The 25,420-nt window shown below is 49.6% G+C and overlaps 1 protein-coding gene across 10 annotated transcripts in view; it reads left to right on the forward strand.

The window, feature by feature from the left end:
• The window catches only part of CUX1 (cut like homeobox 1), a 359,174-nt gene that overhangs the window by 216,425 nt on the left and 117,329 nt on the right, over window positions 1-25,420 (forward strand). For all 10 annotated transcript variants that reach the window (XM_045773833.2, XM_087867942.1, XM_045773836.2 and 7 more), the window contains exons 6-8: window positions 2,315-2,438; window positions 5,223-5,299; window positions 6,929-6,995. In XM_045773833.2, coding sequence (XP_045629789.1) covers window positions 2,315-2,438; window positions 5,223-5,299; window positions 6,929-6,995 — 268 coding nt within the window. The remainder of the gene's footprint in view (window positions 1-2,314; window positions 2,439-5,222; window positions 5,300-6,928; window positions 6,996-25,420) is intronic.

The raw sequence follows: 25,420 nt of genomic DNA on the forward strand, positions 1-25,420 counted from the left end.
CCGCTTAGGATTGTGGTCGGCTCTCGTGAGATGCGCGCTTTTCCGGACACTCAGTAAATATCAGAGGCTCTTACTGCACACGGCTGTCTTTTCTAGAAATTCCCACACACCCCCTTTATTTATTGAGATCTTTATAGATTTTTCCCAGCTTCCAGAATAATGACGATTCCCTCTCTTTTCTTCCCAGCACACAGTGGTTTTGATTTGGCAAGGTGGGGTGTGCGTCACGTGTATTTATCATCACAGCCGTAGTGTAGATGGATGAAAAGTTACGGCAGGAAGGGCGTCTCTCTATCAAGTGCTAGAACTCTCCCTGCCATTTAAAGATGAGGACACTGGCGCCCAGGTGCAGCCAACCAGAGCAGAGCACTGCGATCCTCTCTGTGTGACCGTTCTTCCTCCTTATGGGCTCCATGTAGGGGCTCCAGCTCGACACACTCAGGAGAAGGTTCTGGACCCAGACCTGCCTGCCAGACGAGGACTAGCGGCTCCAGGACGAGCCAGCCCCTGGCTTGGTCTCGGCTGGCCAGCGAGCAGCCCAGGCGGGGTGGGGATGGTAAAGAGACCTCATCAGACGGAGTGGGAGCCCCCAGCTGGTACCCCAAACTCCCCGGGGAGGAGCATGGCTGTGTCACACCGAGAAACCCCGTTGGAATGAGCACCGAGGTCCACGGCCGATACAGATATTTCCCACCAGTTGTGAGGGGTGGAAATGCTGTACGTTGACACAGTCACATAAACCTTGACCTAAAAGAGCGTGCATGTGTTTTCAGAGTTGACCTGTCATGGTGTCCACTTGGGAAGTGACTTTGGCCCTGTCACTGTGACTTGACAGTGACGTGCATCTCTAGTCATGAGGCTCACAGAGCGTTTCTTTCAGGCCCCAAACAGCCAGCCCCAAAGGCAGAAAGAACCCCCTTTCTCCTTTCAGATGCCCTGACGGGGTCATTGGTTTTAATTGCCCTCTCTCCCTCTAAGGAGGACCCTTTGGGTTCCACTTAATGAAAAGGGCCAATTTCGTCTCTAAACGAAAGAGCCTTTAGCTTTTATCCACTAAGCCATGCAGGTACTAAGCGCCCAGCTCATGGGCTCCTGCCTTGCCCCCCACATCTGTGCAGCAGTAAGAGTGGCCGAAGGACCGAGGGCCCCAGTGCAAGCTCTTACTTGGGCCGAGACCCGGCAGCCTGTGGTATTGCATGGGCCTCAGCCCCATCGTCACAAGCCCGATCTGGGTCCCCCCCTGGTCAACCTGCCTGGGCTCCTCCATTCATTCGTGCCTTGGCCCTTTCTCAGCCTAGCCTTCTACGAGATGGATCCGTGCACAGCAGGTGCGGCTCTCCAAGAGCTCTACTGTCCTTGGAGCTGGCACCACAGTGCCCTGCCAGGGACGGTCTGGCACAGAGGGTGATGTGGGGGTGTCTGTGGGAGGGAGCAGGCGGAACCATCCTGCCCTCGAGCCACCCGCAGGTCTCAGTCAGGACCCTGCCCTGTTCGTTACATCTGCTTTCCTGTTGCTATTTGGGGTCATTAAAGCGAGGGTTGTAAACATGCGCTCACATGCGCTTGGCGGGGGGGGGGGGCAGGCTGTGTCCTGAGCACTGAGCCCCGCAGGGCTCCTCCATCGCCCAGCACTTCTGCCCGCACCCCGGGCACTCACTGTCCCTCAGATGTGGCTCCCCCAGGCCCTGCGCAGCTGCTGTGCGCACACAGCCCCCATCCGCCGGACTCCAGCCTGGGTGGTGGGGGTTTGGCACCCACCCTCCAGGGTGCATCCCTTCCGGCGGGGGAGACGCACACCGCGTCCTCTTGGCACACAGCTTACTCCATCACTTGTGAAACCGTGCAGCCACAGCCCAAGGCCGGAGACGTCTGTAGACTCACCCACCTTTGGCCAAGTCCCCTTCTTCCAAAACACGCACACAATTATGAACTGTGTTCTTTGTGAGAAAGTACTTAAACCGCACAAAAACATGATTCATCTTCCCCCAGTAGAGGACTAATTTAAAGCTCATCAATAAGATGATATTCTGTGTGGCCACTGATTCCCTCCCCCCACATTTTTTTAAGTTGTATTGAAGAAACCATAGCTCTCCTTCCCAGCAAAATCCATTGATGCCCCTCAGCCTAAATGTTTAAAGTTCAATTTAACATTTAGGGAGTAAAAGGGCTCCGAAGGGACTCGTAACCATTGATTTTGTGTCAGGGTTGAGGAGCTAAAGTTTAAAACGCAGCGATCCTACCAGGTTACAAAAGCCTGGTGTGTGTAGCCACGTGGAATCGTGCCCCTCTCACTCCCGTCTTTCCCTTTCTGCAGAGGTTACGATAAAAGCACTTAAAGAAAAAATCCGAGAATATGAACAGACTCTGAAGAACCAAGCGGAGACTATAGCTCTCGAAAAGGAACAAAAGTTACAAAATGATTTCGCAGAAAAGGAGAGGTGAGTGTCTGTTGGGGTCCGCACGCGCCGACATGATGTTTTTACCTCTAAACTTCACACCGCAAGGAGTGTTTAAAACGAGCCCATGAGACAAGCCCGGGTCATAAACCACGCTCCGCTGGGCTCTCGGCAAAATTTTGTTTAAAAATAAAGGCGCCCCTTACTCTGTCATCTGGGAGATTACCTTGAGTGCCGGGCATCGGTCATTACCCATGGGGGGATGGCATCAGGTAGTCAAGGGGACCAGAGTGTGTCCTTCGGGGCCACATGGGTCCAGGGGTTGAGCACAAAGCGTGTGCCCTTGGCACGTGCTGACGTCAGCTGGGATGACAGGGCATGGCCGTGCGCCCTCTCTGGGGAAGCCCTGGACGCACGCTGAACTCCTGCCGCCTCCTGAAATGAATGTGGATATTTAACATCACCCACGAATCTTAGGTTTTTGTTTTTTTGGGTTTTGGGGGTTTTGTTTGTTTGTTTGGGTTTTTTTGTCTTTTGCCTCTTTTCTATACCTCACTGCGTTCCATATATCAAGCAGCTGGTATCAGTAAAATATGTTACAGATAGAGAAACCGGGCTTCAGATTAGGGACCTGCCCACGTTCTCCCGGCTAGCCACCCAGAGGTGGGACCAGAGCCCAACCCACCACTCCAGGCCTGCCCTCCTCCGGTGGTCGCATGTAGCCTCCCAGAGTCCTCGCTGCAGGACCAGGGCCAGTCCCTTGCAGCCTGGGAGAGTGGGGCCAGGTGCTGCCCCCAGGAAAGAAGGGAGGGAGCCACACAGAGAGTCAGAGCTCTGAAAGATGAACAGATTCTTGACCCAGCCCAAACATGCCACCCAGGAAAGCTCTTGATGCCCAAAGCAGTCTTACCATGTTACTGATACTAGGGTGAGGGGATGGGGTGCAAGCAATCGAAATGCCCGACTAGAGGGAGATGGGTAGGTAAAGCTGGGCCATCCCCACCTGGAACATTATGCAGCCATTAGAATAATAGAAGTGTAGAATTTGAAATGAGACCAGGAATGTAACCAGCATGATACGGAGTGACGCAGAGTTACATACAGCATGACCACAGCTGCACGGCTAAGTGATGCATTCGAAAATCGTGCAAGTAAATTCATCTGGGAATCTGGTATTATTAAATTGGCTTTTCAAACTAGGTAAAAGAATTAATTATATTTAAAGATGCAAATACCGGACTGACCGCTCGGGATGGAGGATAAAGCTAGATTTTTTTTTTTATCTCGTTCTTTACGCCAAGAAATTGAAAGGGACCTAGGGTTTCAACATTAATAATTCAATCATGTGCATACTGGAAGAAAAGTTAGGCAAGTATTTTGCTTTTAATAATTTTGGAGTAGGTATTTCTTTCTAATCATAATTGAAAACCGATTGTTTAAAAATAAATAACAGTAAACATTTTAAAAGCATCAAAAAACTGGGAAGAAATTTTCCCACCACATAAGAGCCCTTACAAATGAATCGGAAAAAATGAGCGTGCTATGAAGTGGACGAAGGAGATACTGAGACAGTTCGTACAAAGAGAAACCAATTCTCGGCTTTACTCAGCAAGAAAATTGGGTTTAATTTTATCCAGTGTTGGCACAGGAAAACAAACACTCGCATATTGTTGGCAAGAGTTTAAATTAGTGAGGTTTTTTGTTGTTGTTGGGAAGTTTCTCAGTAGCTATCAGAACAACAATAACAAAAAATTGCACGTACTCTTTGACCGTTCTCATTCCTCTGCTACAGCTTCATCCAGCAGATTCAGTGTCAGGACTATGCAACAATGTCTGCATAGCGATCACCGCAGAATTGTTCAGTAGAAAGAGGCGATAAACAATCTGCGTGTCCACAGGGGCGGTTACGTTAATTATTTAATAAGAATGAGGAGGAGCCGTGTATGCCGGTGTTGAACGTTTCCAAAGTAAGGAAGTAAGCGAAAAAACAGGCAAGCCGCATGCCGCGCTGTGATCCCTTTCCTGCTAAAAAGGGCAGGGAGTGTATATTACACTATTGTATATTACATGTGAGTTTATCTGTACTTGTGCAGGTGTTTGGTTTTTTTTTTTAACTCAGAACCTGTAATAGTTTTATAATTGGAATATGCAAAAACGTGAGCAGTCCTCCATTGGGGATGGAAATTTGGGTGGGTTTTTTTTTAATGGTGTAATTTCTATTTTTCTGTATTCCCAGGTTTGTTGGTATTGAGAGCATGTGTTCTATTCATATGATGTAAAAATTATAAACTTATTTTTAGAAATTTTCTGCAGATGGGGAGAAAGGAATGCTATTTATTGACCAGGGAATTCACTTGGAGATCAGGGGAAATGTAAATCCTGGGGACGTTGGGTTCAAACCTTGAGAATCGCCCATTAGGTATTACGGTCACATTTGCATTCCGTTATAACAGACGGAGCAGCTGTCACATCTATTAGCACATCCTTTATTCCAACAAATTCCTTCATTGTGTCAGCAAAATGTAAATGTATCATTCTTCTTGGGTAACTTCAGAAAACAATGAGTGCGTGATGATGATTTTTTTTTTTTTAACTGGCATGTGGAGAACAAGTTATATTTAAGAGAACCGGCTGCATCCATGAGCACGCGTCGTCAGGTCCTGCAGGGTGCACGCTCCGCGCTGTGTCACACGTGGGTACAGAGTCGGGGTGCTCATGCCGCCACTAGTGGAAGCCAAAGATCATTGGTCACCGAGCGCCAGAGCGCACGAGGCGTTCTGGTTGGGAAACAAGATGACCAGTTGGCTTTATTCTCTTCCTTTTCAGAAAGCTGCAGGAGACACAGATGTCCACCACCTCAAAGCTGGAGGAAGCGGAGCACAAGGTTCAAAGTCTACAGACAGGTGTGATGTTCTCCCTCCTAGTCCAGCCCATTCTGGGAAGACTGAAGTGGGGGGCTTTGGGCCATCCGCTGGTCCCCCCGCTCCCCCTTCCCCGTACCAGGCACCTTGGAGGAGTGAAGGAGCACACGCTCCTCAGAGCCCCCCAGTCTCTCCACCTTGACTTTACTATCACCCACACTGAGTCGTTAACGTCGAGGTGGGAGGATCTGGATTCCTTTTCCATCCCTTCCACAAGCCGTCCTTTCTTTCCACTCTTTTTCCAACACACGCGTGTAAATCGCCAAACTGTCAAGGACTGCCACTTCATTTGGAACAGTAATAGGAAAGAAAACCACAAAAAACACAACACTTACTTCCACCCTAAGTGTAGTTCAGTACAGTAATCGCAAACCTTTAAAATCTAAGGCGCCCCTAAAAGGTTGCGCTACAGTTTTTATCGTTTCTTTACACTTCTTTTTTCTTCTTCTTTTTTTCCCCTGGAAGGGAAACTGCATCATATACTTAATTTAAACGTGGAGGGAAAAACATCAGAAGACCTCATAATCCGAGTGAATACCAAATGACAGAGTATGAGAACATAATCACAGGCACGTTTCCAGACACGTGAATAAGACCCCCAAAATCTAAAGACCCCCGAAAAATCACTAAGAAATCAGTAAAAAGAGATAAACAGTCCAGCAGACCAAGGGGCTAGAGACACAACAGCAGTGTGTAGGAGAGAGGCACATGGCCAGTACACATGTGAAAAAACAGTAACAGTTTTTAACAGGCAAGAGGATGCTGATTAAATCGGGGAAAGATTGTTTTGCCCGTCAGACTGTCAGAAGAATTTCCTATAATTGATAATATCCATTGTTGGTGAGAGTATAGGAAAATAGTCCCACTGCTAGTATCGATGGGAATGTAAATCGCCTCTTGGGGGAGCCAGCTAGGTGGTGGGTGTCTGTCTGGAGTGTCTCAGCTCCTTACCCCAGTGCCTTCGCTTCTGTGGGTCCTCAGGGGCCCGGCCTTTGGCAGGCTTCGTGCAAGAGCTAATTCTTACCGCCTGTGTCCTGACATGGACGGCTTTCCATGCTGTTCTGCTAAAGGAAAAGAGCAAGTCTCAGAATATATTTATATCGTCCTATCTGTGCGGGGCCGGGGGGAGAAACGAAAACGTGTGTGTGTGTGTGTGTGTGTGTGTGTGTGTGCAGTTATGTATGGAACTATTTTTTAAATAATCAGATATATGTATAAAAGCAGGAAATTTGTACACTGAGCCAGTAACAGGAGTTATCTCCAAGGAGGTGCATGGATAAGATGAGGTGAAAATGAAAGGAGATTTTGGGCCCCCATCTGTGTACTTCTGTCATCTTTGACTCCTCGGATGTGAATACATTGCTTGTATACTTTCTCTTTTTTTTTTTTTTAAGAGGGGGGAGGGGCACAGGAAGAGAGAGAATCTCAACCAGGCTCCACGCCCAGTGCAGAGCCTGACACGGGGCTCGATCTCACGACCCTGAGATCATGCCCTGAGCCGAAATCATGAGTCAGAAGCTTAAGCCATCCAGGCGCCCCTACTTTTTCTTTTTTAATTTAATTTGAACAACGGGGATCTTATATTAAGGTTTTATGTGCTCTGCCTTTCAGCCCTGGAAAAAACTCGAACAGAATTATTTGACCTGAAAACCAAATATGATGAAGAAATTACTGCCAAGTAAGTCTCTGCCTGGCTTCCTCGTCTGCACGCTTTCGGTCAGGTATCACCCGATTTTGCTAATCCGTAGACGATTCCCCTGCTTGGCCCTCCTGTCTGTTGGCTTTCGCCAAGCGGTACGGGATTCAGGAGGCGCTCAGCCTCAGAGCTGCAGTGAGAAAAACAGTGTCACCCGAGTGAGCTGTTTGCATCAGTCTAACACCCACGATGTGACAGGAAGCCCTGGTGCTCCTAGAACACTGGAACCTGTGTCCTTAATTATTGTGAAGCCTCGTCCACACGTGCCTTTTTCTAAGAAAGTTTGGGAACGGGGCATCTTATAAAAGAGGCGACACGTGGGACGTTTCGGGGAGCTGGGTCTGTGCAAATCACGTCACCTTTTCCCGTGTCTGCGTCCTTGGCTCCCACACAGATGTAATTGACTCAGGTCACACCTTAGAACACTAGGCGTCCACGTGCGGACACATACACATAGGGAGTGCGTGTGTTAGGGCAGGCGTGTCACACGACGCTCTTGTGAGAAGGAAATCCGTGATCTGGGGCATAATAGGTGCACTCGTTGCCAGCCCACCCTCCACGCAGAACACCCGGAAAGAAGCAACAGTATTAACAGAAGTCAAGAGACGAAATAGCAGCAGAGATTGTCCCTAGCCACCGTATCCTCTGCCGAAGTCCAGACAGCCACCTTCTCCTGTCCTGGGAGGCTCCCCCGGTCTCCCTAGGAGCCCGTGCCCCGCCCCACACGCCCCGGGCTGCTCTGCGCCAGTAAGGAGGGTCTCCTCTGTGCTCCCACAGAGCCTGCGCGGGCATCGGTGTGCGGGGTGGGGGGGGTGGGGGGGCACAACAGCACCGCCTCCTCCCAGGCTCCTGTTCTATGCCCACGTCCCTCTGTCCCATCACACCCGCCCTTGGCCTCCGACGTTGCTGCTGGGCCTGCTGCCCCCAGGGCCCATCCCGGTGGGCTCTTGACCTTTGCTCTGCATCGTTGAGTAGTGAGAGACCTTGAGGGCTACCCAGGCCTAGCGGCCAGAGCGGATTTTGATCATGAGCACAGAACTTCTGCGTGAAGACAAAAATGTTCTCCTCGGTCTCGGCGACTCTGGCTGGCCTGTTGGCATATCTAATCCCAGTGGAAGTTGCCAGATCGTTTTACCCTCTTATCTCAACGTACTGAAGCGTGGCTTCAGGTGGGCTAGAATGAGCTGGCTCTAAGGTGTGATAACTGCTAAGATTTCCCTCTGAAACCTGGAGGCTCTGGCATTGACTCCTCCGACCCGGGGCACCAGTGTCGATGGGTCGGCAGATGTGCAGCCCCGCCCCCTATTTACCCCCCAGATGGAAGCTCAGCAGAAACCATACCCACTGCTGTCACCCTGATACTCCTCGGTGTCCGTATCTGGCCCCCCTATTCTGCCAGCATGCCAGCCTTATTTTTCTTTTATTTCTGCCTGGAATTTATTTTACCAAAAAAAGAATAATAGTTGTTTTTCTTGGTAAATTCCATTTTTTTTTTGCTAGAGTTCATCATTTTATTTTTTTTAAACCACACCTCTTTCTAGAAGACATAGATACATCCTGTGTTTCTGTAATTAACCAAAGTTCGCCTTGTTACTCACTTCAGAAGTTGTGCAACCCGTCTCTAAGCCCCTCTAAGCCAGTGTTTCTCAAACTGGGTGTCATAGGAGTGAAATCAATGTAGCCAGTGGTGACCGGCTTGTTGAGCAATGAAATACAGTAGAAAACAAAATGACAGAATGGAGTAGAAAATATCGTGGCTCTTGGCACACAGTAAAGTCAGGTGTTGTTTTGTGACACTTTTTGTTCATTATGTGTACAAATCTAAAAATATAAACGTATAGTTATTTGGTCGCAATGAAAAATTCAGTTCTTCCGGTGGGTCTCAAAAATTATTTTGAAAGCCACTGCTCTGAGAGTGTTATAAAAGGCTCGACTTCCAGAAGCCGGCATCTCCTGCTGTGTCCTCCTGGGGCACGCTGGGGAGGTGCTGTTAGCCACAGACGTGCACCCACTTGGGGAAAAGAAACAGCCTGCTGACAGATGGCATCTACCAAAACCATTCAGAAATGACAGCAGATAATGCCACTTGTCACATGAGGGCTAAGTACTGGTCCCTGGTTTAGACTCATCATTTCTTTATTGGGCTTCTAAAGAAGCCACAGAGAAAATTTGTGTCCATTCAGTTGGTTTGTTTTACAGGTTGAGGAAGTGACACAGCGGAGAAGAGCCATCTAGGAAGGGCTTAAATGTTCCCTGTTCTCGGGTTTCCATCCCCGCTAGGTGGGGAATATGGGAGAGACCTGGAGACAGCCCAGAGAGGCAGGGTCTCTCATCCTCTGTCGTTACCGTTTCTGACCTTGCCAGAGGCCAGGCTGATGCTGGGGAATGACAGCTCAGTCCCCTGGACAGGCCCAGATCCCGGGCGATCCTGCTCTTTAGAATGGGGTCAGAGGTGCCTCTTAAGATGACAGGGATGATTTTTAGTGTTAAGTAATTGTCTAGTTACTGATTATAGACGCATTGACTCCTGGGCTGGTACTAAGCAGCCGGCTCTGTCATGTTACAGGTAAGAACGTTAAATCTTGGGTCCCCTGAACGGCAAGGTCACCCAGGGGAGCCCCAGAGGCCCAGACCTCTCCTAGACTCCAACCCTACTGGCATCTGATGAGCAATGGCGGTTACTGGTGTGTGCTCAGTGAGAAATATTTCTAGACTATTTCTTACCATATTAGTGTCTTAAGGCCAAAAAGATTTTTCCCCCAAAACACAAATGAAAATCCATGCATTATTTGCTCATGTTCACTAAACTCCAGTAAATGGAAAATAGAGTCAAAAAGTATGAGAGTTGCATGTGAAGATGTTCTGCTTCGGGACCGTGGCTATGGTCACAGACTGCGCTCAGGGCCGTGGGCGCTCAGGGCGCGTCACCTACCGGGACCAGAGCGGGGAATTGTTTGCCTTCTCCCGTGGCAAGCAGGGACGCAGGGGTGCGGCATGGGTATGCGTGCGTGGAGAGAAAAGGCCTAACTCTCAGGAGGGACACGACTCAGATATAGCAGATCGGTCCGCTCATTAGTGCAGCAGCCATTCCTAGAGGCCGCCTCTGAGCCTGGCCCTTTGCTGGGCTCTGGAAATGCGGAGACAGAAGGCTCGGGGAGACAAGCCATTGGAATCTAGGGTGATCACTGCAGTGACAGAGGGGACATTAGCTAGCACAGCCTCCGTGCTGTCAGGGTGTCCACAGGACAGGCAGCACACTCCAGCTAGGAGCAGGCAGGAGGGAAACCACAGAGGGAATGCGGCAGTTCGAGCCAGGACTAGCCAGGCTGTACCACGCCAAGGCTTGCGAGGACCTGTGGCCTTTGGGAGGAAAAGCAACCCCTGACCTTACCCTCCCTCCTTCCCACTGCCGGGACTCCTGTGGCCAAACTCAGCAGCGGCCAGTGGGCAGCCTCCAGGGGAGGCACACCCAGCTGGAGCAAAAGGAAAGGGTAATCCGGGAAGCCTTCCTGAAGGGAGTGACGTGTGGTTTGTGGTTGAAAGATGAGTTCAGGTGAGCGGCTGCTGGAAGCAAAGGAGTACAGTATGTGGGAACACAGGGCAGCCAGGCTGACCCAGGGGGCCAGCCAGAAGTGCCGAACGTGGGGACGGGGCAAGGTGGGTGCAGTGTATGTGGGGCCGGGTGGGGGGAGGGCGGCGAACTCAGGCCCCCATGGGGGTCGGGCATTTCCCATGTCGGAAACAGACTTACTGCTAACAAAAGGCAGCCTAGGGCCAAACACTTACTGTACATGCTTCCCAGAGTAAGTAATCCACAAAAAATGCAGAGAATGGACTGAGTCAATAGTCACTACTTTCTTGTAGCTTTGCAGGGAGTCCTTCAGTCTGGGAGATTGTGTGTGGCTGGAGGCTCCCCCTCGCAGCCCTCTCCCCTTTTATTTTATGGGAAAGGTTTATCGCTCTGCCGTCTGCCTCAGGCCCACCCTACGTGTATCTTATTAGACTAGACGTCTTCTCATTAATACAGATGAACATAAGCCCACCAGGGGCAAACCGTTTCACAAATGGTCTTAAAACATTTCTAAACAATTTCTTTTGTCTCTCGGAGCATAGGGATTCTTAAATCCTCCTCAACAGAAAACACAAGAAGGGGAAGGGTGGCACACTCTAGCATGGGCTTTGGAGAAGGCTGAGCCGGGAGCAGATAGGGGGGTCTCTTGACTCTTCCGTGTGGCTTTGGGGGTGCTCACTGACCACCATGCCCACATTCCTTACCCGACGACAGAGGGGCACAGCGGTGGTTGTGCAAAATCAGGGAGGGTGTGCAGGCAGCCCCCAGCACGGTCACTAATAACCGGTCCCTCTTCTGTGATCAGCAAACACGGACTCCACCCGACAAGCTCACGGTGGGGCCTGGTGTGCGTTTCTGAAATTAGCGGACCTCGGGGAAGAGGGACTTGAGTGGCATCATCGCCCCGTGGGATTCCAAGAGCACACGTTGCCCTCGCCGCTCTGTCACCGGGAGATGTCACCCCCATTTGGGAAAGCAGCCCGCAGGTCGAAGGCACCACGGCTGTTCCGAGAGCCCGGTTTATTGTGGACCATCAGCACCCCGCGTCAGCTGGGCCAGTGCGGGCTGACTTGTCGGGGATGGCGGCAGTAAAGTTTTCCATGTGTAGGCTTGAAGCAAAATGTAATTAGCCTTTATGTGCAGAACAAGGACCCATTGATGAATACAGCTGGTCTTTGTTTTGTCCCGTCATTGAGAGTGGGAGGTAAAAGTGTTCTTCTTCATGTTTATTAATGCAAGATTCCTTAGACAAGTGGCAAGCACAGTTTAATATTTGTTGGAACACAGGGGGGTTTGCCAAAACAGTTGTGTAAGAGGATTGCAGGGTTGCAGATTATAACCGTTTCTGGGTTAAATAAATGAATTATTTCTCTGCTTTTTTTTTTTTCTTTTTCTTTTCTTTTCTCTTTTCTTTCTCTTCTTTCTCTTCTTTCTTTCTTTCTTTCTTTCTTTCTTTCTTTCTTTCTTTCTTTCTTTCTTTCTTTCTTTCTTTCTTTCTTTCTCTCTCTCTCTCTCTTTCTTTCTGTTTAGTTAAAAAGGTACCTCCTTTCTCAGAGGGTCACCCTGTGTCCCGATCTTCCCACTCGTGTTAGCAAATGGAGAGTTAGCGTCCCGATTGACTTTAACGTGGAGAGTCAAGCCAAGCAGAGTGGTGTGGATTTTCTTAGTTCAAGAGTTCCCAGGAGGGCCATGGCGGTGGACGGGCTTCTTGGGGGCCCGCGGCTTCTGGCCCCGGAGAGCGGCCTGGCCAGCGCGCCTGGCGCTCGCCTCCCGCAGCTGTTCGCCTGGGCTCGTGGCTGGGTTGGCGCCGCACCCCGCAGGAGGCGAGCGTTGCCCTCCCAGACGATCATCCTGGGCGGAAGAGCAGGAATTCCCATTTCTGCTCCGTCCGCGGCCCCCTCCTTGCTCTGTCCCCAGAATCCTGGTCGCAAAAAGAGCTTCAGTTGTAAGATGCACAGCCAAGCTATTCCAGTCCTCTTCGCTTGTGGCCTGTGTCTCTGAGCCTCCGATAGAAGAAAATACTGAATTGCACTGAAACACTTTGGTTTTTATTGCTAATGTTAGTCTTAGGACAATTCGCACCTCCCAAGCCTTTCCTGCCAGAAGAATTCATATTTCTTAAGGTTACTCACGTTCTAGTCCTTTCCTGGGTACTTAAAAAGAACTGCATTGTATACCCGCTCACTTGCGTAGCATAGTACCAGAGAGACATTTATGAGGAACTGCACGTGGGTGAATTTTAGAGTATTTTCTTTAGAGCATGTATGGAATCGTGGCTTTCTCACAAAACGCAGTGTGCTCTGAGAAAGGAAACTTTCCCCAGTGAGCCTGGCTTGGGGCTTTGTGGAAATTGTCGAGGGGAGCCTGTATGTACCCCGCATCGTGGAGGTAGGGAATGCCCAGCAGTGGGGCACGCAGGCCCTGAAAGGCAATCCGACGAGGGGAGGAAACCAGCCGCCTGAGACACGATACCCAGGTGGGACGTGCAGACCGTAAGCGGGTGAATGGCGGTGGGGTGGGCACTTCGCGTGCATACAGGTCGCTGGGGACTGGTTCACCGCAGTTTCTGGCATGGCCCCGAAATCCAGTGCCCATCACATGCAGCCGTGGTGGCCTGTAAAGTCCCTTCTGACGCTGCCTTCTTAAAGAGAGCAGTGTCACCTGTGTGAGGGCCAACCAGGTGCGAGGTTTCCGCGAAGAGTGTCAAGCCTTCGCTCTTCCTGCAGCCCCTTCCTGCTAGCCCTTGCAGACTGGTTGCTCTTGTATTTATTTGTTTTGCACTTGCACATGAAAGACTTAGGGAACGGGGCCCCGTAGACCCCAGGCGACAGAGCCCAGGTGACTGAGCCCGAGAATCACACACCTATTTCGATAAGCGATTGGACGGATGTGCATCCCCCAGTTGAACTTGAAAACACCGGCTTCAGTCTCCTGAAATGGAGGCTCTCGGCTGTACCTTTAAGAAGGGAACATTTTCTATTTCCTGTCTTTTTGATGAGTCATCAATTTCCAGTACGAGTTGCTGTAATTATCCTGGTTAGATTAATTTCCCTAAAAATAGAGAAGCAGCCACTTTTATGGTTTCGAGGGGATGGGCTTGAATAAAGAGCCTACTGTCCCTTCAACCTTAGAGGCAACCAGATCATGCTTGCAGGGACCAACCAAGGACGTTTTTGGGTTTTTTTTCTCCCTCCGTAGCTTTATCTCCCGAAGAGTGTAACTGCATTTTGTAGAATTCCTGGGATTTTCCATCTCTGTACAAGTATTTCACTTCACACCTAGAATCCGATGCCCGGGTGAGCCCCAAAGGGCTTTCCTTGGCCTCTGTAGCAACAGCCGCATCTCTAAGCAGCACAGCCCAGATCTGGACTCATCCCAGCACAGGGCACTGCGAGGGACGAAGGGGGTGGCTTCGTCTTTTCAAGTCCACATACAATTTCCTCGGAGTGCCAAGGATTCGTCACCTGTCCCGTGGACTCCAGATGTGTCTGGACATTACCCAGCATCAGCGAGAACCCGCAGTCTCCACGCCTCCCCCCTTCAGCTACGCTCACTGAAAGCCTGTGTTAAAATGTCAGGCATTGTGTCAAGCGCTGGGACTGCAGAATGAAGGGGGCGGAAAGGTTCCAGGTGCGACCTGCACATGGGCTCACGTGCTCCGCTCTATACACTGCGACACCCATGTACACGTGTGCCTAGGGCGATGCCGGGTGGGGTGTGCGTACAGACGTGCTTATGGACAGAGAGAGAGCAGTCTTCTTCATCCAGCATCCTTGGAGAGAGTATTGTGGAGAAAAGCATTATTCCTCGACTGTCACCCGGGTCTGGCACGCTTTTATAAAAATGGTGTGTTTTTAGAGACCCCTTGAGGTTTCCCTGATTCACTGTAAGGATAAAACTTGGGGAGCTCACAGTTTGAAGCTCAAGGAAACAGGTATGGAGGCTGGTGGAGAAAACGACGGTCCTGGTGCATCTAATGACCGGTAAGGTGGGCATCGTAACCCTTGCCTGCCCATGTCCCAGACTGGGGCTGGAGCAAGTCACGGAGTGTTCCTGCAACCCGCATGGTGTTGACAGACATCAGCTGAAGTGCCTCGTCCTATCCGTACACCGTGTGCATGTCCCCTCGGTCGTGGGTGCGTCACGGATGCGAGACTTCAGTGGACCTCGTAAATCAGCATGAGCCTTTGCCTCGACGACAGGTGGATGAGGTCCCGGTAGCGCGAGGCCTGGGCCCTGACTTCTAGCATTGTTTACTCTCTGGAAGGACAGCCGAAGGAAGCTGATGACTTCTAAGAGGAAAGCAGGAGCCATCTGAACCTTTGAAGTGCTTCAGGAAGGAGGACTTACTGAGGCCCTGCCTGGAACTTGCACACTACCTCCGGCCCCCAGTGAGATTCCTCCAAAATCCACGTGTCTCTACCTCGCCACGGGAGTCCCCGGCTACCGCGGAGGCCCAGGACCACATCGGTCACCATGAGGCCACACATCTCCTATGCTTCCCGGGTGGCAGAAGAGAATGTGATCGGATGCGCACTGACTGGTCCAGGGCCCTTTGCAAGAGAAGCAGGCAGGCTGGCGGAAGTGAAAGACTGTCCTTCCCGTGGAGCACCCCCAAGTCAATGAAGATCGGTTTCTTTTATATGATACTTACTGTTTTTAAGTACAGAAGTCCTCCGTGGGTATTACACGACATTTAGAAAATTCGTAACAGTTTTAGAAAACAGGTCATCACTCATTATCTCATGACGCAGAGATAACCGTTAACATGGGCATATTTCTTCCAGTCTTTTTTCTAGACAGTGCTTTGTTTCTGTCGTCTTATACAGATGGCATCAGATGGATGAGCAGTTTCCATTTCTAGGCTGTTGGTTTGGTTTGGTGGTTTTTGTTTTTTTTACTTGACATGTAAATATTTCTTCCATGTCGTTAACTTAACCTTCAGAAACTTAATGTGTGCTTCCCAGTATTACATCAAATAGGTGTGCTTGGGATAGTTCCTCATTATTTTCCCTTTTGTTTGGGAGCCTGACTTTACAGTGCTGTCATTGCCTCCTAGGTTAAAACTAGAAAGCTCCCTACTTGCTGTCTTTTTGTGCCTCTATTCTGCCAGTGCCTGTGGCATTTTTAGGTGGCTTCCCTGTGGCATCATCAGACCAGGAGAGTCTGGACTCCCAGAATGCTCCGAGGTACCCAGCAGCATTGGCCTCACTACCAGGCTATTGTTTTGTGATGGTGATAGACGTCACGGCCTCCTCTGGTCAGGGGACGGTGGAAGGTGCTAGGCCTGGAGTCAGGAGACCCTAGGTCCAGCCCCACCTCTGTCACCAGTGGGGCCTCACAAAGTCCCCTCCCTCAGCAGTAGCTGTGTCCCCATTAATAAAACGATGGGACCAGACTGGATGGCAATGGGCAGCATTGAAGAGACTGCCGCCTGTTTGGCCTCTTAACTTTATCCCCCAGTTCCTTCCCGGAAGCTGCGATCTGTCCACCAGCAGGGCCTGTGCAGCCTGTTTGTGGAGTGGCCTCCAGGGAAGGCACCAACCTAGGACATGGGGGACGGTGTGAGCATAAGGGAGAGAGCCCCGCTCTCAGGGTCACTACGAGGCTTGACTCCTGACTCTGAAAGGAGTCATCTTGGGCAGGGCACCCAGTTTCTGTCCTCAGACTTTGGTGTCCTCAACAGCGAAAAGAAGGAATGCCCCATACAGCGCCTGGCCTAGTACCTGCACGTGAACCCCCAGTGAACGGGGCTCTGGCCGCCCCTTACCCTCTCCCATGCTGACCTTGTGAAAATCGGGCTGGCTGTGCCGCCGGGCCTCCTCGTCCGCGTCAGCACGCTGCAGCTGTGGGAGTCCTTATCCTAAGGGCCTCAGAATTAGAAATCATGACCAGTTACCGCTCGGGTGCTGCTAATGCGGGGAGCAGAAAGCTCCAGGCGCCCACCATTGCAGAGCTGTTAATGCCCTAACCTCTGGAGGTTCATAACCACTGAGTAACGCGGCTGGAATCTGAACGCCACATGTGTGCGGGCCCAGCTCCTGACAAGCGAGCAGGTCGTCCCGCGTGTGGTCCCCTCCGGCCGCACGTCGAGGTGACTCTCAGACTGCAGGAGAGGTCTCACCCCATGTGGCTTGGAGAATTTGGGGCTCTCCCCACTGTTGTTAAAACACATTAAGAGAGGTGCCAAACATCTGGGCACCAGCAAGGATGTCTGGGGCTCTTGTTCTGGGATATCATTTAAAAAAAACAAAACAAAACAAAAAAAAAACCAACTTTTTGGAACCAGCGTTAAGAATGAAAAGTTTCCTATAGGAAAGCGAGAGTGAGCTAGATAATTGAACTCATTGATTTCCTTCACGGCTTGTTTGGCCTTTCATTCCCTTCCTGAGGTGCTGTTTGTTGAGGAATGTCTCCAATTGCCAGAAAGACAGTGGGGTGTCTCATATTTCCCCGCCAGCTCTCCTTTCAGCCAGAGCCGAGTTCCGAGGCGAGCCTACGATATGAATTTTTAATGCAGAACTTTATAGCCCCACTCTTGCAGCCCGGCTGCATTGCTCTCCTGAGCTTTCAGATTTAATGCCCTGATGAACAAGCAAAGACTCGGCATCAGTGAGAATTAACCCCCAGATGACCGCACGTGTGCTCTCTCATTTCCCTAAAGGTAAACCTAAAGGAGTCGGGAGGAAAAAAAATTAAATCCTGTAGTGTTTGGAACGTTCTCAACCTAGCCTGGGGCGCAAAAGCAGCGTATTCTCGAAATTTTATTGCATAGCATACATTTGTACCTTTTCATTTATCTTTTCAGAGTTGGCCTGTTCTCCCTTTGACGGGCTTCTGCACTCTTTTCTACCCGCTAAGACGGCTGTACAGGTTTTAGGATTTACCGAACAGAAAGGTTGATGGGACACTCCCATTTTTTCCGAGGGAAGCCCAAGCATAGTTAGAAATCCAGAATTTGTCATCAATCATGGAAAAAGCACCACTTATGTCAAGTGGTCAATTCAGTGTGTAGGCCTTAGATGATTATTTTTTGTTTGTTTTTTTTTTTTCTTTTTTCCTGCTGGTAGCTCTGTATATTGGTGAAGGTTTTGAAATTAAGGGGAAGATTTTTTAGAAGAAGCTGTCTGTAAAAACTGCGTGAGTTTAAGTAAGTTAGAGAAGGATGGAGTTTTCGATAAATGGTACCAGAGTGGTTGGCCACACGGAAGATAAGAGAGAGCTGAGCCCCAGCAGAATCAAGTCTTGATGTTTTAAATCCTTACGTGTAAAAAACAAAACCATAAAAACACAAGGAGAAAATTTTAGATGGCTCCTTCTTTAATGTAGGAGTGGGGAAAATTTTTCAATGCCCAAGGTGGAAATCGGGGAAATTCACAGCTCTCCATGAATTGAGTGATTGATACACTGACAGAAATATTTGCAGTGTATATGACAGAGATATATAAAGAGCACTTACAAAGTGATAAGAAAAAGTTTAACACCCCAGTAGAGAAAGCGCTCCTCCATTTTCAGCTCCATCTCCTTTCTAGACAGTTCTGCAGTGGGCATCTCAAACTCAAGTGCACTCACCACCCTCCATGATTTCCCTCTTCCCCACACACAGTTTCCTTTGCATGTCCTCAGGCAAACACGGTCCGCCTTTATGCCAGAGACGGAGGGTCCTTCCTGGCTCTTATCATCCCCGCTCTCCAATCCATATTCATCCCACCTCCTTGAGACATTCTGCATCCCTCACTTTTCACTATAATAATTTGGCTCTTTTCATCTCTTGGCCCCGCAATTCAGTGTCTTCCCAGTGGATTCCCCGCCGCCAATTTCTCCCTGGACTAATCCATCCTCCAAGTGTCTGTCTGCTAAAAGTATCTTTCCGAAATATAAATCTGATCCTGTTAAAAATCTGTCCTCCTTAAAGTCTTTCCGTGGCTCTGTCTTGCCTCCACTGAAAAATCATGACACAGCCTGAGCCGCCTCGTGAGGCAGCCCCGCCTTCACAGCCTCATTTCACACCAGATCAAGCTCCCCTCCCCACCCCCACTGTGGAATCGTGGGCCCTTCCCAGGCTCACCGTGCCCTGACATCCCAGCGCACAGTTACCAGCCTTTCTTCACAAGCAGCGCCTGCCCCTCCACACCCAGTTCCTGTGCCCGCACGTGCATGAGAGAGGAGGCCCTGGTGGCTCTCGTTCCATGGAGAGAATTCGGGCTGGGAGGGGATCATGAATTTGGACCCAGAAAACATACATCTTTATTTTTTTTACTAACATCTATGATGTAGCATTTCCTTTCCTTGCACATGAAGTCACCGAACCAGAATAAGAATCTGAGGCTTGGTCACAAGTGGAAATCGTGCATCTTTTCCATCACGGTAAAGTGGTTGTAGGTACCCCAGAGAGTCAGCAGTTCTTAGAACCACCGCTAGATTCGTTATTCCTTGCACGGATAAAGAAGAACGTTTGTTACTACGTCATAAATTCGGGTGGTTTTTTTTTTTTTTCTAAGTGTTATAATAACTGCACTTCAGAATGATTATTTTCCTTCATAAACTTGGGTATTTAAGATATTTTTTCTAGAAAGAGGTCCATACAATTCACCAGACCATCAGAGGGGACCATGGCACAAGGAAGGTACAGCATCCACGTTAGACTGGCAGCGTCTCAAGGGCCACGACGGGCCCCTCCTGCTTTTTTGCCCTAGGACTTCACACAGTGCTTTACCACATTACGTGGGCTTTTAATAATAGGCCACGTGGCTTTCGTGAAACCCGCCTCTTCCAGGCATGGAACAGTTGGGACTGGGGCTGGGGCAAGTATTGTCCCATCCCATACACACAACAATGCCAGTTGTGCGGATGGGCCCTCCTCCCTCCAGGGATGGAGGATGCCTGCTTGCCCCTTGGGGTCTGCCCCTCACACACCTAGACCCCCGTGTGAGGAAGCAGCGCGGGGATTTCGGTTGCAGGAGGGCCAAGCTGATAACGGTCTACAGCGTATGCCGTTAGCATAACAAGGGGCATGAATCTCTGTGAGCCACCGTGAAAGAGGAAAACCTGTGGCTGATTTTCATAACGAGGGGAAGGGGTAAATGTATTTTCAATCTAAGCTAAGGGACATTTCTGCTTCCATAAAAAGGGAGGCAGTGCCCCTCCCCTCACGTCAGGGTTATTTTGAACCTTCATGAGTATCTGCTGAGTGCCTCCCGTGTGCTTGGCACGGTTAGGGGCGTGGGGGCACCTTGGCCTCGGGACTCAGTCTTTGCACTTGGTCGTCATGTCCCTGAGAGGTTCACTGCCTCCCCACCCCCACCCCCGCCCTGTAACTTTAAATCCCATCTGCATGCTGATGACTCCCACACTGGTGTTTCTGGCCCGAACCTCTCCCCTCACCTCCGGGCTTGGCAGCCGTCCTTAATAGACATCACAAGCTTCACGCAGACAAAACCAACCTCTGATGGCCCCCATCAAACCTGGTGAAACAGCCACCAGAGTGAGCCTGTCGCTTTGCAAGCCGGCCACGTCACTGCTCGCAGAACCTGGAAAGGGCCTCCCACTTCTCCAGGAATCAGAGGTGGGGTCCTCACGGCAGCCTTCTCCCCTCCTGGTGGGCTCTGTCCTGTCATCCCACTTTACTCTTCTCCTTCTCACACTCCCTCTGTTTCTCTCTCCTGGCCGATCTCTCTCTCTTGACCAGAATCCAGGTCCCTTTGCCACTGTGTCCCCAGTGCCCAGAACAGGCCCTGTTCAGCACTCACAGATGTTCTTGAATGAATGGAAACAAAGTCCCTGCCCCCCTAGAGGCCATCTCTGAGCAGAAGGCAGATTGCCCTGTAACCAGGGTGGAGGGAGAGTCTAGCGTCATGTACTGCCAAGAAAATTAAAGCAAGGTAGGGAAGGGGGAAGGCGGGAGGGAGCCTTCCTGGCTTCCATGGATGGTCAGGGAAAGCGAAGTGACTTGATTGCAAACTTAATGTCTAAAAGCCCGGAGCAGGGGCTCTATTCTGTGTGTTTTTAAATCCAATTCATGGGTCCTTACTCTGCTATTTTAATGCGGATGCTTACTCAGAGATTACCTAACTGGGGGTCCTTGGACTCGACCCCGATACGAGAAGTCTCGTGCTGAAATGTGGAAGTCCCCTAACACGTTCAGAGCAGAGAATGCAGGGTGGTTCCAGATGGCTTCTAGAAGGGCAGGGATGCGTGGTACAAGGGGAGAGCGGAACACATCTGTGCCTTCTGACGCTGTATAACATAGTTGACCTAGCTCTGCCCCCACCCCGGAAGCACGGGCATTCGGTACACTGGCCCTCGCCACGCAGTTCAGTGACCCTGACCTTGACCGAGATTCCTTAGAGCCTCGGTTCAACATGCACATCCGTGGGCCGCATCCCATAGTGTCTGACTCAGTGGGTGTGGCATGGGACCCACGGCTCTGCAGCCCTGCACACACGTGGGGTCCGGTGACCACGCTTTGGAAAACTCTAATGTAGTCATTCCGGTTTCATTGTTGGTATGTGGTTTGAGGACAGAGTTGTCCAAATAAGGACAAGGGCCAGCACTATGGTGGCCCCTCTGGAGCCCCTCATCCCTGTCCCAGTGCTTGCGCGTGTACCTCTATGGGGCCACATTGTGTCAGACTTGGGTCGGATGATCCCATCTGTCATACCGGACCAGGAGCTCCTCGGGGGCTCGTACGTGGGTTCCGAGGGTCTCCGACTGTGCCTGGCACCCAGTGAGATGTCCGTCAGTATTTGGATAATCCACGAGCTGGGGCGCCGGGTGAGCAGACACCTCCCCACATCATCTCGTGTCCTTGCCCTTGGTTGGGACTCTCACAGTCACTGTGTCTGCCCCTCACCGGAAGTTCTAAAGAACAAGATCCTTGGAATACTAACATATCTTGAGAGCCGACACGGGAGGGTACAGGTGGGGGGCACACGAGTGGGTGATGGCTGTAGCTGGCGATGGGCAGTCAGCCCTGTGAGGCTCTTTGAACTTCTCCCAGGGGAGTCCCAGTGCTAAGTGTAAAGTACCAAATGAGGGGTTTTCTGATTCATAATTAGGACATGCAGCCAGGTTGCTGGTTCAAGCCTGGCGGAGTCCACTTGGTGGCCTGCGAAAGCCCCAGGGTCCTGGTGGCGCCAGAGCAGTGCCAGGGGCTAATGGGGGCAGGGCTGGTTCAAGGCGACCCAAGCTCTTCTGCTTCTGGCTTTCTGGAATTCTTGTGCGCCGTGATCGCTAAGCGAGTCTTCTGTTACTCAAACAGCGAACGTAGACACTCCTTACGTACTGCTCCGAGAGATGTCCAACACATGTAATTAAGGGGAAAACACAAGGCTCAGAACTTCGCGTGTTTAATGTGCTCCGTGTGCTGTAAATGCAAACACCGGCTCTGGGAGGGGACCCGGGGGCAGCGAGACAGGCGCTCTTTCACTTACCCTTTTCTGACTTTTGAATCTCCCATTGAATGAGTACCTGTTTAGTCCTTCTGGAGCCTTCACATCGACGGACCCAAAGTGGCCTTATAGCCATCAGGGCCCCCCTCCCCACACCGCAGCCAGAGCCCGTGTTCAGCCCCCTGTCTGTCCAGCTCAGAATCCATCACCAGGATAAACAAAACAGCACTTTGGAACCATCTTTGTGAATGTGTGTATCTTCAAAGCAATTCCTACTTCTCTGCCGCAAGCTTAGTTAAATGTACCCCGCAAACCCTATGGAGAGGAGGCTGAGCGTGCAGGGGCCAAATCTGGGGGCTCACCCGGTTCTACTTGCCAGCGAACAGCAGGCCCTTGGGCGAGTCCAGTGAGCCTCCCCCTGGCCTGGGTTTCATGTTCTGTGATCGTGTCTTCCTCCACGTGAGCTCCCAGGAGTTAATAGGCGTAAAGTGTTCAGTGGTCCCTTTGCCGGGGTCCAGGCAATGATGTTAGCTGCCACCATCGTTATTAACACGTCTGACACCCTCTGCTCTGGGTCCCGTTGGAAAGCCAGCAGCTACCGAGAATGCGAAGTGACCTTCCACTGGGCCTGGCTCTGTTGTTCACAGTTCAGTAATTAGCCATCTTAATAGGAAAAAATAAAGTCCAAGACATGTTTTGTCTCTCCCTAGCCAGTTTCGAGAATAGACACTTCAACATACTTCGGACGCCCGTGGCAGGGCGCACACGCATCACGCAGCTGTGCCCACATTGTTGGTACCCCCAGACAAGCTCAGGACTTTCTACTTCGTGTGCTGTCCTTTGTTGTCTTGGCTTGACATCACTCGTATGGTTCACCTGCTGAGTTGGCATTTCGATGGCAAATTTTACTTTCTTCTCTCGATGAATTAGGGTTTACGTAACCAGGCTTGGTTGGCAAGCGTCTCGGTTATTTTGGTTTTTCGTAATGAATTTTTGCTCAGAAAAATAATCCCTGAAAGTATTTTTCAGAAAGAGAGATCATCAGGGCAAAGAGATGCTGTCTTAAGGTTCTTTGCATGTCGCTTTGCAGAGGGATGGACCGTTTGCAAGAGCAGCTGAGCTTTCTTCTCTCCCCACCCCCAGCCCAAATTTCAGAGGCGTAAGCCCAGAGCTCCAGTCTGGCCTGGGGAACGAACACTACTTCTCTCAGACCTTCTGTGGCAAATCCAGAAGATAAGGGGCGGGCTGCAGTGGTGTTCACCATCTCTCGGCCGTGCTACGTGCGACCTCAAAGATGTTTAGCTTTATATTTGTCAGCACAAAACTCAGCGTTTTCCCATCTCCGTATTTACTCTGTGTGTTTCCTTATATCCTTGTATCCCTGCAGTGGAAACAAGGTAGTAATTCTACATGTATTTCTGGATTTTAATTACTCGCTCACATTTATCAGGACTTTTACCTGTTAATTGATTTTCTTTTCATTTGAGTTTTAGTGATTTCATTGTCCAGAGGTATTATATCTAGTTTATAGGCGATAGACCCCATCAAACTTATCGTTAATCATTTTCAGTATGGTTTCAGTAATAGGAAATGATCTTTCCTTCCCAGTCTATTTTCTTAGTATTGTTTTATGATTTATCTTTAACCTGTTTGGAATTCATTCTAGCATATGAGGTAAGATACGTGTCTGCTGATTATTCTTCCTATGAATATCCAGTTTCTCCAGCAGCGCTGACGATCCCTTCACCTGGTAGTGAACACTGGAGAAATCAGATGTAAACAGCTACGTGTGTATCTGGCTTCCTGTCTGGAATGCCATTCAGGTTGATCTGACTTTTCGTGCGAATAAGCACCACGCTGTTTTGCTACTGTCTGTTTTCTGTTTGGATATTTTGTACATCCAGTTTGCTGCTGTTGGATTTAGTGGTTTAAAAAAGCCTGCAGTATTTTGAGGGGCACCTGGGTGGCTCAGTCGGTCAAGTATCCAACTCTTGGTTTCAGCTCAGGTCGTGATCTCAGGGTGGTGGGATCGAGCCCCGCATCAGGCTCCACGCTCCCTCTGTCCCTCTCCTTAGGTAGGTAGGTGGGTAGGTAGATCGATCGATCGATCGATAGATAAATCGTTTTTAAACAAAAAAACTTTGGCATTTTGATCACCTCATTTTTCTGGAAGCATCTTGTCATTTCACCAAGTTTTATAAATCAGCTTGGGAGAAGAATTCGTATTTATTTATCTTTAATGCAACTGCAAGTAAGAAGTGTCATCATTAACTTTCTTTGCCACTAGCATTCTGTAATTCGATTTTCTATAAATGGAATATATACTGTGTTATTTTAATTCCCGCGTGTTTAATATTTATATCCCTGTTGTAGATGAGATCTTTCATTTTCTGGATATTTATTACTGGTACATAGGAGTTTTATCCTTTTTTTTTCTTTTTTTTTTTTTTTTTTTTTGGTCTTTGCCAAAAAGCATGGGGCTTTGCTGAGCTCATGGGTTGTCTCTGATCCTTTGCTCCAGTGACTGCCTTGGATTTGGGGAGCATGTGAGTGTATCACCCACAAACAGCGAATTTGTGCCCTTTTGCAACAGGGCATCCGATCGTCTTCTTTCATCCCTATTCTTAAAAGGAGCATCTCTCTTGTTTCTCTGTGGAGGATAATGGAGCCTCTGGGTTCTGAGTGTCTGTCCCGTTCACGTCAGCCAGTCTAGTGCTTCGCGCATGTAAATTCCACTGTGAGCTGGTTTTCCGACTCCATGTGGTAGGGGCCCCGTAACTGTGTCCTGCTCTCCGAGCGGCGCAGCGGATTTTCTGGTAGGATTATATTCTATATATTGTGTCTCTTTACGTTTTTATATTATCTATTTTCTAGGTTTTCTTGGCTCAGGATTTAAGACGAGTTCAAGCTTGCTGTGTTTTATTATTCACTGTGCCTTTTAGGAGGACTTCTCTGGAAAGTGATTTTCTGCATAGGACGTTGGCTAGGGTGGTTTAAAACCTTACCTTAGCCTTTTTAAAACGTCTAGTCAGTCTTCACCTTTTTACTCGAAGTGTGTTTTTACTCCATTTTGTTAGATTTGGAGTTTTCTTCAAATACGTATTTTATTTTTATAGGTGAATTTGGCCTGGTTACATTTACTGATATAACCCTTCTCTTAACATCTGTCTTTATTGTTGATAACTTTACCTTTCTCTAACTCGTAGTATCTCTGTCGTATACTCTCTGCTCTATTTAAAGAAGATGGGCCAGAAGGCTTCCTTGACTCTCAGGGTGTCCCGAGCCCTCCAGTTCAGCCCTGCTCCATGTCTCCTCTTTTTTCTGGAATTCACCACCAGATGCAGAACCATGGAGCCCTTCTGAAATCTTTAAAAAAAAAAAAAAAAAAAAACCTATTTATTTTTGACTCTCTTACCATCGTGCCCGTTATTATTATGTGTCACGGA

Source organism: Ursus americanus, chromosome 2, assembly GCF_024610735.1.
Source record: "Ursus americanus isolate L20-20 chromosome 2, mUrsAme1.1.p, whole genome shotgun sequence".
NCBI classification, from domain to species: Eukaryota; Metazoa; Chordata; class Mammalia; order Carnivora; family Ursidae; genus Ursus; species Ursus americanus.